This window comes from Vulpes vulpes, chromosome 3 (genome assembly GCF_048418805.1).
Source record: "Vulpes vulpes isolate BD-2025 chromosome 3, VulVul3, whole genome shotgun sequence".
NCBI classification, from domain to species: Eukaryota; Metazoa; Chordata; class Mammalia; order Carnivora; family Canidae; genus Vulpes; species Vulpes vulpes.
Genome location: NC_132782.1, coordinates 50,318,926 through 50,333,120, shown reverse-complemented (window position 1 = coordinate 50,333,120; position 14,195 = coordinate 50,318,926). Strand labels below are relative to the sequence as shown.

The window sequence follows — 14,195 nt, the reverse complement described above, 5'->3', positions numbered from 1 at the left end:
CTTGACTGAATATAGCAAAAGTGGTTACTCCAATGGTATATTCTCGTCTTCTGTAAGGAACAAGTCACCCAAAATGCATTTCCTTGCCATAAAATTATTCGTTCCATCAATCAATTTGAAAATAAGTATTAAATGATTATGAGAAGGGAGGTTATAGGCTCTACTGAGAATGGAAAAATTGATTATTGCAAATATTTATTGGTCACAATAAGTAGCATACTATTTTCTTTCCTTAGAAAACACAAAGAAAAATTAATACACCATATGGTTAGATTTGTTTACAAAAATGTATAGATTAGGATATAAACATATTTCTAAAGGTTTTTTGCAAACTTTAAATAACCATAATAGCATGCTTGTCTTTTCAAGAGTGTAGCTTGAGAAATTAAATTATTGTGTTCAACAGAGAGGGAAATTACATTCCAAATGGTAACTAGCACTATTTTTCTACTTTCAAGAATTTTCTTGCTTCTATATTCAGGCAGTTTTTTTTTTTTTAATAAGTGTCAAGTATTTGTAAGAGAATTTTTTTTCTCTTTTAAGTAAGAAGTCCTATCATGTTTTCTGAAACTTTGTTTTGATCGGTTGCATCCTAAGTAAACTCCACCGAACAGGGGATAAGGAGCAAAATTGGCATCAACACACAGAAATCAAAGTCTAAAAGAAAAGAAGTTCATTTCATACCTTCAATAGGTTTTGGTACAAAATGTGATGAGGGCTTGGTTTTCTTCACTCTGTTTCCCTTCATAATTTGACCTTCTTTATTGAGTCCCAAAAACCATGCTCGGCCTGATTCTTGCTGACGGTACAGTGTGGAAGAATAAATCACATAGTAGTTTTCAAATACAGATTCCTTAAATTTGCATTCTGGAGTGAAAACATCCTGCAGAAGAAGGTACAAAAGAGAGAAAGGATTTAAAAGTGAAATAGCAAATGCTTAAATCCAATGAACTTAAAATACAGGTCCTGTATTAAGAACAAATTGGAGGAAAAAAAAAAACAAGAACAAATCAGAGGCAATTACACATAATTTCTAGTGGCACTTGGTTTCAAAGATTCATCATACAAAATCAAGAAGCAAGATTTCCTTTCTAAACAAACTTCATTTCACAGAACACAACTGTCCAGCTTGAATCACTTGTTGGGCTAACATCATGCAAGGCTGTGCCCAGGTCTGGTCCCAGTAAAATGTTTTGTAAATTTAAAAGATTGACTATTGCACATTTTAGTGGTTCTTATCATGTAAAATGTATGCCTGGGAACCAAAATCAAATACAACTACAGCACACACAGGCTCACAGATGTTTTTGAAGGGACTACCCTTAAATGTACATAAATGTATCACACAGTCAAAGCTTGTTCCATAAAATCACCTGTATAGTACCTCTTTGCTAAATGTCAGTAACTTCTCATTTAATTTCTTTGTAAAATTTTTCAACTTAATAATACAAATTTCAGGCAATATACCCAGGGACAAGGAGTAAATAAATATTGCTACTATGTTGTATGATCTTCAGTGAAACATAGAATACAAGTTTTCATTCAAGAAGGAACTTTAAAAATCCTCGACTTCAACTTTATCATTGGATAAGTGAGACAACCAAAATGTTATCTGATTAAGTTATATATGCACACACACACACACACACACACACACACACACACACTGCATCGATGCCAGAACTCACATTTCATGCTTCACAATCACTGCCTCTCACAAGATCACCTTTTCTGTTTGAGTCTTGTTCAGTGACTTACAATGAGATTTTATAATCAGTACAACGAAATCAAATCCTAATATTACAAATGGAAAAAATATTTGTCATGGAATGAAGAAATTCCTCCCCTTCTAAGATGAGAAGAAAAGCAAATGTGATAGCATCTTCAACCACATGTAAATAAGAACCCTATATATAAAACACATTCACAATCATCACTGCTGTCCTTGTAACGTACTAGAAGAATCTCTTCCTCGTAACCCTTTAAGTGTAAGGTTCCAATGGTTTAATGCGTTACACCTGCAGTTAAGTTACTAGAAATATGCGGGACTAATGCTGGGTTGAAACCATGTCCATCTAGGTGATACTCACAGACTAGTCCCCAGGATTCATTTGCAGAAAGCTACAGTGATGCATCGATGGGTGTTAGTAAAGGCCTTCAGTGATAAAAAGACACTGCTTAAGAGACTCTCTTGATTTTAAATAGTTCTAAAATTATAGAGCAGGAAAATGAGAGTGAAATGATGGGGAGGGGAATGGGAAGGCAATTGTGAATATTATATACATATGTATATATAATACAGATAGATAATATATATTATTGATAAATATTGATAATAAATACTATCTATACTACATTGATAATAACAATATAATACCACAAGACACTCTCAGTTTTAAATAAACCTAGTGGCTTAAGAATCAAAGACCTAAAAAGTCTCTACATTTTAGAGTGACATCACTCACAACCAGTTTTGCTCCTCCTAGCTTTACTTCCAGAATGTATGCTTTCCAACTCAACTAGGAATACATAACATACAATTCTGTATAGTTAATATAATTAAATGGTAGCATAATTACAATTTATCTCCATCCCATTTTTTGTACATCTCCATTCCTCCTTCCTGTTCTAGATACAATACTCCATGACATGAATGTGCAATGGATGAATGAACACTTTATTGCACTGAAGCCACTGCTCTCTTTGCTGTTTCTCAAAAACAACAAGCATAACCCATTTCAAGTCCCTCACAATTGAGATTCTCAGTTCTTGAAAATGCCTTCTTATTAATATGGTTTGATCTCTCATTTCATTCAGGTCACTGCTCAAATGTGACTATCTCAGAGAGCTTTCCTGACTGCTTTATATAATTTAGCACCTCCTCCTCACTTTCTAATCCTTTACCTTGCTTTTTTTCCTCCATAGCTTAACACTAGCTGGCATGATATTACATATGAATTAAGCTCCATGAAGGTAAGCACCATTATTGTTAATTCTCCTCATATCCCATCTATCCATAGTAGTTGGAATTAAAAAATATATACTCTGAATCAGAATAATTTGATGAAAATCTTCATGAAACCTTTTATTCCCGTATTTCTGTAACCTGTGTTCAAATTGGGAAGATCACTTTCTGTCTTAGGTTCCTTGTTCCTCTAACTGTAAAAGAGAACCTTGTTGAACTAGGTAATCTCAAATATCCCTTTTGATTTAATTTTCCATAGCTTTATCATTCATATTCAATGGCTAAATAATTTCTTGAAATTAAGGAGTCCATATAGGATATTGTTATTTTTTAAAGATTTTATTTATTTATTCATGAGAGATGCACAGAGAGAGAGAGAGAGAAGCAGAAAGACAGGCAGAGGGAGAAGTAGGCTCCCTGCAAGAAGCCCGATGTGGGACTTGATCCAGGATCCCGGGATCATGCCCTGAGCCAAAGGCAGGTGCTCAACTGCTGAGCCACCCAGGCATCCCAAGATATTGTAATTAAAAAAAAAACAGTGCTTACCTATCAAAAATTGTGGTGATATATTGTTATTAAGAATATCAAATAGAAAATGTAATCAAAGGAAATAAACTTTGCTATTATACAAGTAGTTATGACTAATGACTCTATGATATGTAAAAATTACTGATTTTCCAAACATATGCCAGATAAAAAGGGCCCTCTATATTGATTTTTTCCTTTCCATTTAAAAACCAAAATCTTTTTTTTATGTACAAAAATATCTCCCTGTTTGCTGTGCTACCCTTTTATTAGATTGTGTATAAAGAAGAAAGAAATTAAAGACTTGATTCTTGCAACACAATTTATGTCCAACAACTCTAGAGATAGATAGTTCCTTTGGTTATAACTCTCGAATATGTGGATGTGAAGCTTTTGATTTCTTAACTTCCTTAATGGCTTTTAGATGTACAGAATTTGAAAATCCTTGGCATATTAGCAGTTGCTCCATCAACTGTGTTGTCAGACATAATGATATTAAGTCAAGCAAGAGAACTTTTGTTTTCCATCCTGACAAGAGGCAAAGAAAATGCTAAAATAAATTATCTCAAATGAAGTATTTTTTTAAAAAAACTAAGTTGCTTTAATAGAACAAATCTAATTTTATAACTTAAAAGAATTTAGCATATATGGAATTGTTACCTATATACTTTTGAGATAATTTTTACTGGAAAACTACTCAACTGATTTTTCTAAAAACAATTCTTCTTTGTTAACACAGTCTTTGCATTATCTTACAAGACAATAGGTAAATTTATATCATCAGAAAATAATGAAAACTGTGGTACATTGGAAACAATTTTGGAGGCAGACATAAAGACTCAAATCCCCAATTTTTTTATTTGGACAAGTTATTTAATTTCTCTGAAGCTCAGTTTTATGATCTATAAGTTAATATTAATTATACTTTCACTATAAGATTGAATCATTAGACAATAAAGATGTGCATAACTTAGTACCTGGCATGTCACTCACTTTATTTACATCTAGTTACACTTTTTCGGTTATATATGATATCACAAATAAGAAGGGTTAGTCTGAGCAGTAGGTTGAGAAAAGTCACTCCACTTGTAGAATTCAATAATGTTTTTCCCTATACGACAATGCTGCTTAAGGATCAATTTGGCCATTGTTATAAAGTATACAAATAAATCTGATGATTTCTTTTTCTGGTAGAGGATGTTTTTTATCAATCTGAGATAAGTGACATGAGTTTCAGATTCTCCACAGCTCCTAATGAGGCATAATGCCACATAACCAATTCACTTAGCCTCTAGCCCATAGCTTGCAAGTATAGAAGTGAGGTAGGAATGGGGAATTGAAAAGGCAGGTGGATGAGAAGATACATCATGTTGCAGTGACTATTATCATCAAAATTATTTCCAGAATTCTGAATATTCTAGAGGCAGAGCAGATATTGAGGGAACAGAGTGATTTTCCAATAAAAACACCATTACTTCTTATGAAGTGAGCAAGGACACAGGATGTAACTATGAGTTTACAAATCAAGGCAAGTACATTGAGTACCTTCAGTACATTCATGAAACAGGAAGAGTATACATCCTCTGGTAGGCCTCTGGTGCCTCAGTCTCTGTTTTCCTCTCTGGGGGTAAGGATGGAAGTGGGGACATTTTCAAATTACCATATTTCAAGATAACCTCGGTTATACCTTTTGGGAAATCATTTTGAATACTCTAAGGGGCTCCGGAAATTATCAAGTAAGGTTGGAAATATATTTTTACATGAAAGTTTCCAATTTTTAAAATTCTATGTGTCAACTTCCATGAAGCCAGAATAACTGGTGTCAAACTTCCTCATGTAACAATTATAAATACTGGACAAAACATATGAGGCAACAGTTTCCAGGCACTTATCAACTAAAATTGCTGGGCTTTGATCTTTGAGAGAAGGAAAATATATGAGATAAGTATTAAATTAATCCTGGCTTTCTGCAAGAGGTACTTTTCAACCCTGGAATGGAGAAGTAAAGCTAAAGTATTGCACTGCGGTTATTTTGAACTGTGGAGGCAGAAACTGCAGTTTAGGAATGCTAAGGGGACTTGAATTTATAGATTAAAGTGCCAGAGAAAAAAATCTGATCTAATGGAGATCAGGAGATTATATGGGAATTTCCCAAGGATCCTGGGATTATGGATGCACTGAATATGCTCAGGATAAGACTCCTCAAGACCAAGCTTAGAGCAACTACTACAGAACTGAGAACTCAATAGAGATACAAGAAGTTGTGCAGGGCTGAGGAATGCTGAACTTCTAGAAAAGCCAGAAAGGAAAGACCTTGATATTGGACATTTCACTGGAGACCTCAGAACAGCCAGTTTAGAGTTAATGACCACACCGTAATTAAGGTCCCCTCACCCCCTGGATTAAAGACAGAAGCAAAATAACTAAGACCTAAACACCCACACACATATCCCAACAAGATCAAGATGATCTACTAGTAATTTATCTAAATGCCAGGAAATAAACACACCATCTTTATCAAAAGATGATGCAATTCACTGTACAATATATCATACAAATATCTACTATACAGCACAAAATTATAAAACATGGATATAAGCAAACAGTGATGTAACCCATAATCAGCCAATTAAGCACTCAATAAAAACAAACACAAAACAGGTGACCCAGACAAGGGTCAAATTAATAGACAAGGACTTTAAAATAGCTCCTATAAATGTTATAGGATTTAAATTAAAAAGGGCATATGAGTAAACAAATAAGAAATATCAGAAAAAAAATTGGAAATGATGGAAAAAAGAACCAAATGAATATCTGAGAACTAAAAAGGTTAGTATTTGAGAGGGGAAAAAAATTATTGGATGTACCTATTAACAAACTGGAAAGTGGCAAATGAAAGCATCAGTGAACTTGAAGACAGATTAACTGAAATTATCCGGATAAGATACACGGATAAATGAAGATTTAAACACACACACACACACACACACACACACACACACACACACACAAGAGCAATCTGTTGACACCATCTAACCTATGTGGAGGGAAAAGAAATAGAGGGAATCCCCCGGGTGGCCCAGTGGTTTAGTGCCTGCCTTCGGCCCAGGGCGTGATCCTGGAGACCTGGGATCCAGTCACACCTCGGGTTCCCTGTGTGGAGCCTGCTTCTCACTCTGCCTGTGTCTCTGTCCCCCCCACTCCGTGTCTCTCATGAATAAATAAATAAAATCTAAAAAAAAAAAAAGAAATAGAAATAGAACAAAACAGAAACAAAAAATAAAGATAAAGAAAAAAAATTTTAATAAAGCAGAGAAAGGAAAAGGACAAATCAAGTACCATTGTAAGCAAATGGAAAAGACAACGGAATGAAGTCATTAAAATGCTAAAATAAAAAACAAACTGAACCCCTAATTCTATATCCAGTGCATATAGCCTTCAAAATTGGTAAGGTGAAGAATTTTCAGATAAACTAAATGAATTCACTTCCAGCAGACTTGCATTATAATAAACGCTGGAAGATGTTATTCAGGCTAAAGGGAAATTATGTCAAATGGTAAGTAGGTTATATAGGAAGGGGTAAATAGCACTGAAAATCATAAATATGTTGACAAATATAAAAGAACATACAGGGGATCCCTGGGTTGCTCAGTGGTTTAGCGCTGCCTTGGGCCCAGGGCGTGATCCTAGAGACCCAGGATGGAGTCCAACGTCCGGCTCCCTGCATGGAGCCTGCTTCTCCCTCTGCCTGTGTCTCTGCCTCTCTCTCTCTCTCTATCTCTCATGAATAAGTATACATAATCTTTAAAAAAAATAAAAATAAAAAATAAAGGAACATACATTTTCTTCTTTTAATTAAAAAAACATTGCATTGAAAGGGTTCTAATGTAAGTGTGTGTGTATATACATTCTACATTGCACTGTAGAAAGGACAAAGATTGAACTGAAGCATATTGTTTTATGGCTCTCATATTTTACATCAAGTGTCTTAATATTAATTCTAAGTAGCCTGTCATTAAGTAAGAATGCCTGTTGTATTCTATAGAGCAAAAACTATAAATATATTACACACAAAAAAAGGTAAAACTAAGAAACCAATATAGGGATTTAAATGAAACATAAAACATATTAATTAAAAAGAAATTGGGAGGGAAATGGAAAAATAAAAATCAGATGAGATAAATAGAAAACAAATAGCAAACGGTAGATTTAAACCGAACCACACTGATTATCACTTTCAATGTAAACAAAGTAAACAGTGCAATTAAAAGGCAGAACCTGTAAGACTGAACAAAAATGCAAAATGCAACAGTATTCTGTCTATAGGTGATATCCTTATATCTCATGGAGGCTGAAAGTAGAAATATGGGGAAGATACACCCAAGTCAAAAGTAAGCATAAAAAGTAAATATGGCTATATTAATGTCAGACAAAGGATACTTCAAGACAAGGAGCACTGTCAGAGGTAAAAGGAAGCATTTCATAGCAATCAGAGGTAAGCCATCAGGACTTAGACGTGATAATCTTACTTACATATGTGCCTAGTAACAGTCCTTCAAAGTATATGAAGCAAAGTAACAGAATTGAAGGGAGCCAACAAATAAATCCACAATCACAACTAGAAATTTTAATAATCTCCTCTCAATAATTGTTAGAATATGAGGCAAAATGCAGCAGAGATCTAGAAAATCTAAGCACTATCAAACAACACGACTTAATTAATATTTAGAACACTACACTGAGCAAAAGCAAAATGAATATATGCTAGCTTAGATGAGAAGTCAAAAGACTGATATCTTACAGAGTATCTTCACTGACAACTAAATTAAATTAGAAATTAATAAAACTTAGGGTGCCCGGGTGTCTCAGTCAGTTAAGCATCTGCTTTTGGCTCAGGTCTTGATCTCAGCGTCCTGGGATCAAGTCCCATATAGGTTTCCCTGTTCAGCAAGGAGTTTGCTCCTCCCTCTCCCTCTAACACTCGTCCCTGCTCCTGTGCTCTGTCTCTCACGTGCTCTTTTCTCTCTCAAGTAAATAAATACAATCTTTTAAAAATATATTTAAAAAAGAAATGAATAAAACAAGTATCTTAAGGATCTGTGAATATTTGGAATTAAACAAAAGATTTGTTTAGAATGGGTCAAGGAATAAATCACAAAGCATATTAAAAATAGTTCTAGTTGAATAATAATGAAACACAAAAATGTCAAAATTTGTAGCATGCAGCCAAGGGAGTGCTATCAGGGAATGCAGATAAATTCTCATATTATAATACACGTACCCATTAACCCACTTTTGGGAATTTGACCTACAGATATAGAGGCAAGTGTGTAAAATGGACTATGTTCAAGATTATATTCACAGTAAAGTGACATGTAGTATCAAAATACTGGAAATAATCTAAATGTAGCTCAACGGAGGATCAGATAAATTTTGCCATGTCCACACAATGGAATATTACACAGCAGCTGATGACAATAAAGCAACTCATGTATTGCTACTGAAAGATCTCTAAGATGCATTGATCAATAAAAGCAGCAATCTGTAAGTGTGTGTATTTGCATAAATACTACCATTTGTATTAAATATACACAGATCCAAAATGCATGTCTTTATTTGTACATGGCACCATTTGTGTTAAATACGTACATAAATGGTATTTGCTTATATTGTGTTTAGAAAGTTCTTGAAGGATACACAAGAAGCTGGCTCGGGCGTTTTTCTCATGGGAAGAGATTTGGATAGTTGGAGAGTAAAACTGTAAGAAGTAGACTTACTCTCCCCTGTGCATGTATTTCTGCTTCAAATAGTAAATTAAATTAAGGGGGAGGAGAAACTGTTGGTCAACTAAAATTAACCTACGAGCTAAATACAGCTTTCAGACCTCTAATGTAGAGTACAGCTTCTTTTAAAATAGTTCTATTTCAAATGTGATAAAACTTAGCCTCTGAAATAGAAATTTACTTAAACAGGCTCACACAACAAACCAAAGCCTCATGATGACAAGGATATACCCTAGGATCACCTGAACCCATATCAAGGAATAGTATGCTTCCTATGAAAAGTTATTGAAGGAAGATCAGTGAAGCCCCCATTAAATAAATCACCCAAATGGACCAGCTGAGTGATGGAGAATAAACATGATCTTTTATCCCATCCTTCATGTGAAGTTGATTAGAGTGCCAGAATAACCTTGAGCCTAGTACAAGAATATACATTTAAAAAAAAGTCATCGGGATCCCTGGGTGGCGCAGCGGTTTGGCGCCTGCCTTTGGCCCAGGGCGCGATCCTGGAGACCCGGGATCGAATCCCATGTCGGGCTCCCGGTGCCTGGAGCCTGCTTCTCCCTCTGCCTATGTCTTTGCCTCTCTTTCTCTCCCTGTGTGACTATCATACATAAATAAACAAAAATTTAAAAAAAAAATAAAAAAAAGTCATCATCTTTCTTTGGACTCTACTACTTTCACTCTTCAGCCTTTCCGTAATTTGGATTCTCCCAACATTCAGAGGACCCCAAATTTCTCCAGCAATACTACCTAAATCTCAACCAAAGTTGGCATGAACACTGTGTGCTTTCCAGACAATGGTGGAAATTCACCTGTGAATATGCAGTGCAGAGGTTTATTGGGGTAATGTGTCACTATGGGCATGCTATAGAAATATTCCGACTGTCAATGGGAGAAACAACCTCAGAATTTGCTTGTGTTGCTTACTCATTGGGTTTAAATTACACTTCTTCATTTAAATATCTTCCTGGCAGTGATTACAATGCTCAGTGACTGGAACATTTCTCAGTGAGGAACTTCTGTTATGGTCAATGAAAGAGAAATATGGGCTGGGATACACTGTGCCTGCAGAACACCTGTGAGGCAGGACTGCGGCGATGTGGCTGTAAGATATTGCACACACCACTAAACCTTTTATTAATCTAGAAGGAATGTAAGATTAAAAAAAAAAGCAAAGAGAATGAGTCCTGGTATCATGTAGGTACCCAGCAGGTGTGAATAAACTGCGACCTGACATTCTATGCCTGGCAATGCTAGAAAACCACATCTCACAGGTGTGTTCCGCTCAGCCTCAATCAAGCCCACACATACAGTCACACCAGTCACTTTATTTTGACAGGCTAAAGAGTAATCTGCTAGACAAATAGTTCTGATAGAACTGAAAAGCTAGAGTTGTAGTTTTTTTTTTTTAATAAACATCTTTGCTGCAGTGTACCTTGCTGTGATGATGAGCCTTCAAAAGGATAATTCAAAGTAGACATATTCACCACTAAAGAGTAGTCAAGAGTGAGGGGGCCTGGTTCATTTAGTGCTTTTCTCTAAAGTCCAAGGTTATTGAATATAATTTACCTCTATCATATTTCAACTATACTGTCACTTGGATAGAGAGATGATAAGTACACTTGTTTGATTTCATAAAAGGCACTAAAAGTAAAGGAAATTAGTAGGTTCTGTCCTTATGATGAACATAGAATCCATGAAATTTTAAGCTGCAAATATATAGTCTGATTCTCCATTTTAGATATGAAGAAATCAAGGTCTTCAGAGGGAGGAAATGAAGCAATTAAGATCATGCTGCTAGATACCAGTAGAGTCAGGATTAGAATAATGGTATCTAGTCAGAGATCTTCTCTCTCTAGGCTACAGTGCTCTGGTTAGGATTTATGCCCTTTCATAGATAAGAATAACCAGGTAAAATAGGCTTTGTACTGACAAATGTGTGTATCTTCCATTAATCAAATGACTTCTACCAACGTCGCTCAATTGCTCTAACAGCGTTACCCCAGTTACCTGTTACAGCGAATACACTTTGTTTATAGTCATTTTGTAGGTATCTTGCTCTTAAATCACAGACTAGGCATTGGTATCACACCAAGAGGCAAAAAGGCAAAAATGGGTGACCATTTCTTATATAAACAGGTTAAAAACATAGTAAATTTGACTAATAGTTTTACCTGGAGATGGTAAATGGAGCAGAGATCGTGTTCTTTAAAGTAGAATTGGCATTTGTACAAAGAGAACATGGAGCCAAAGAACAGGGGCAGGTCTATGCAACTCTGAAACTTAATGGCCATCCTACTACCTAATGGTCCTATTTGTGCACATTTTGAGTTTGATTCATTTGTGATTCAGGACTCATGGCATAGTCCTAGAGTAATTTTCTTTTGCAAACTAAAAGGTGACAAGTCACTCAAAACATCTCCTCAGACCCAACAAAAATGGTAGACCAATGAAATGGTTCTGCAAGCATGAATGTTTACCTACTTGTCTATTTGTATAGTATTTGATTACAAATCCACAAAAAGAAAAGATTCAGACAAATATGGGTAATTCATGTTATCTTCATCATCAGGTTCCTAAACCACCTCATACAAATGCATCCATCTTAATAGGTTATATATTATATGCCTTTTTCATCTCCCTCAGATTCTATCACAATTTATATACATATTTCACTTGTTGCTTCTACTATGCTTTCACATGTGGCAAATCCTCCCACCTATGTCTGTAAATCCAAATCTCAATTACTAGAAATAAAATGCACTCTCAATTATTCTTAAAACCTACTTCAAATTCAACTTTCTTCATAAAATCTCACTGTCAGGTGAAAAATCATCTCTTTTTCTTCTGATCACCACATCACAAGCAATTTATCCATGGCTCTCTGGATGTAGTGGTCACTTTAAATTCATATTATATGTATCTACAAATATGACTTTACTATGTACAGCTTATTTGAGATCAGTATTTCTCTCTTACTTTTTGAATCTGGCACCGTACCTGGCACCTGGTAGCTTTTCCATAAATGTTTGTAAATTAGTAAGGAATAGATGAATATAGCCCATTACAAATGTCTGGAATAGTTTGGTGAAATAGCCTTTGTAATGGTTCATCAAGCCTAGCATCGATGTATCTCCTGGAATTAAACCTCTTTTGAGCCAACATGCAAACAAAATTCATAATCCAACTATACATTTTCTTATTTCTTTGTTTTATAATTGAAATTCAAAGGTTATAGCCAACAATCAACAAATTAGTTGCCTTTATTCTTTCAGAAAATATCTAAAAGAGAAAATAAAAATAAACAGTACCATACATTCTCAAGGAGCCTACAATATAATGGAATAAACATATATAAATAACAACCTTTTCACATTCTATGTTAGCTTTCAGAAGATAAAAATTTTGTGCAGGATGTCTATAAGAGATATTATTTTCTTGAATTGAGAACCAATTATGTAGAAATTCAAATATATTTGAACTTGATAAAATCTATTAATATGTATTAAGCAAAGCAAACAAATGGTATTCTCGGTCTTAAAGAATATTAATAGAATGCTAATGCTTCTTTTTTGATATTAATAGTTTTAGAATTATATGTGAACCATTTAAGAGTAAATTCATTCTTTTGATATACTCCAAAATGTCACAGGTCTTGTTCAGTTCAGGTCTATATACTCATGCTGCCCTGCATACATAAAATGCTGTTTAAGTGTACATAAAATTTTCATATATATTTTTTCATATATATGTATATGGTTATGCACATATGAAGCTGACTAGTAAGAAGGTTATACTTTCATTTTTTAAATAAAATTTATTCTATTAAAGCCATTTTTAGGAAATACCAAATAGAATAAAAAATTATATTTTCAGATCATTGTAAAAACCATCAACTGAATTTCTCTTAAATTGTATTTTATGGAGTTCTACTTTATCTGAAAAGGAAATAATTTGGACTCATTACCTATTTTGATTTTCATGCTCCTATGTAAAAAAATTAAAATAAATAAACGAATTAAACAATTTAAGAAAAATTGAAAAGAGCCACTGTCTAGAATGAGGCCTATATCCTTTTCTGCTGTTAATCTCAAATTCTTTTTATTACTTAACCTTTAAAGTTTGGGGTTCAGCTGCTGATAAGTAGTTCTCATTTGACTTTGGTTTCCCCTGAAGTGTGCCCAACATGCACAGTCTTTGCTCTTTTCAGATATTTTGCAGTTTGGCATTTTAAATGTCTTTTCTCCTTAGTAGAAGTCTGGATTATTAGAAATGAAGCCAAAAGGAAACTTGGAACTTTTCTAAATCATTTTACAAAAGGGAAAGACCCAGCATTGTAAGCCAACCTCAACACTGATGCTGTTCTCTTAACTTGAAGCCAAGTGGCAAAGTGTCCCAGTGTCTCACCAATTTAGCTTGTATTCAGTCTGAATAGAATCTGACCGTTTTCCCTAATAGAATCAGCATGCAAATTTCTAGCATTCAACTGCTGAAAAGCTGTATTTAAAACTACTGTGTGGGAGAGCAGAACAATATGTGAAGGAGATATTATGCTAGACTTGACAAGTTTTAGTTTCTGACACATGTCTTTATTTGAGCAAAGGCAAAAAATTAGATACTATGTATTTTTTAAGCAATTCCTCATAAACAGGTCAATAAAACTATAAGCATGTATTTGCCTGTATTCTCAAGGTTAATACATATTTTATATGTGCATCAATTATAGTTAGGTCAGTCAAGGTAAGTAGAGAAAAGAAGGTTTATGTGAGGTTGATAGAAAAGCATATTTGATGTTTAAATTTTGAGTGGCCACTGAAATAATTATATAATTAATGTATGCTTTCAGCTAACATTTAAATTCTGTGTTCTGATAATCAGTTAATGATCTGGAGATTAATAGTCATTTGAGTCAGACTTTA

General features: G+C 34.4%; 1 protein-coding gene across 3 annotated transcripts in view; it reads right to left on the bottom strand.

Moving 5' to 3' along the window:
• The window catches only part of FGF12 (fibroblast growth factor 12), a 544,556-nt gene that overhangs the window by 23,884 nt on the left and 506,477 nt on the right, over nt 1–14,195 (bottom strand). For all 3 annotated transcript variants that reach the window (XM_026016471.2, XM_072752406.1, XM_026016470.2), the window contains one exon: nt 685–883. In XM_026016471.2, coding sequence (XP_025872256.1) covers nt 685–883 — 199 coding nt within the window. The remainder of the gene's footprint in view (nt 1–684; nt 884–14,195) is intronic.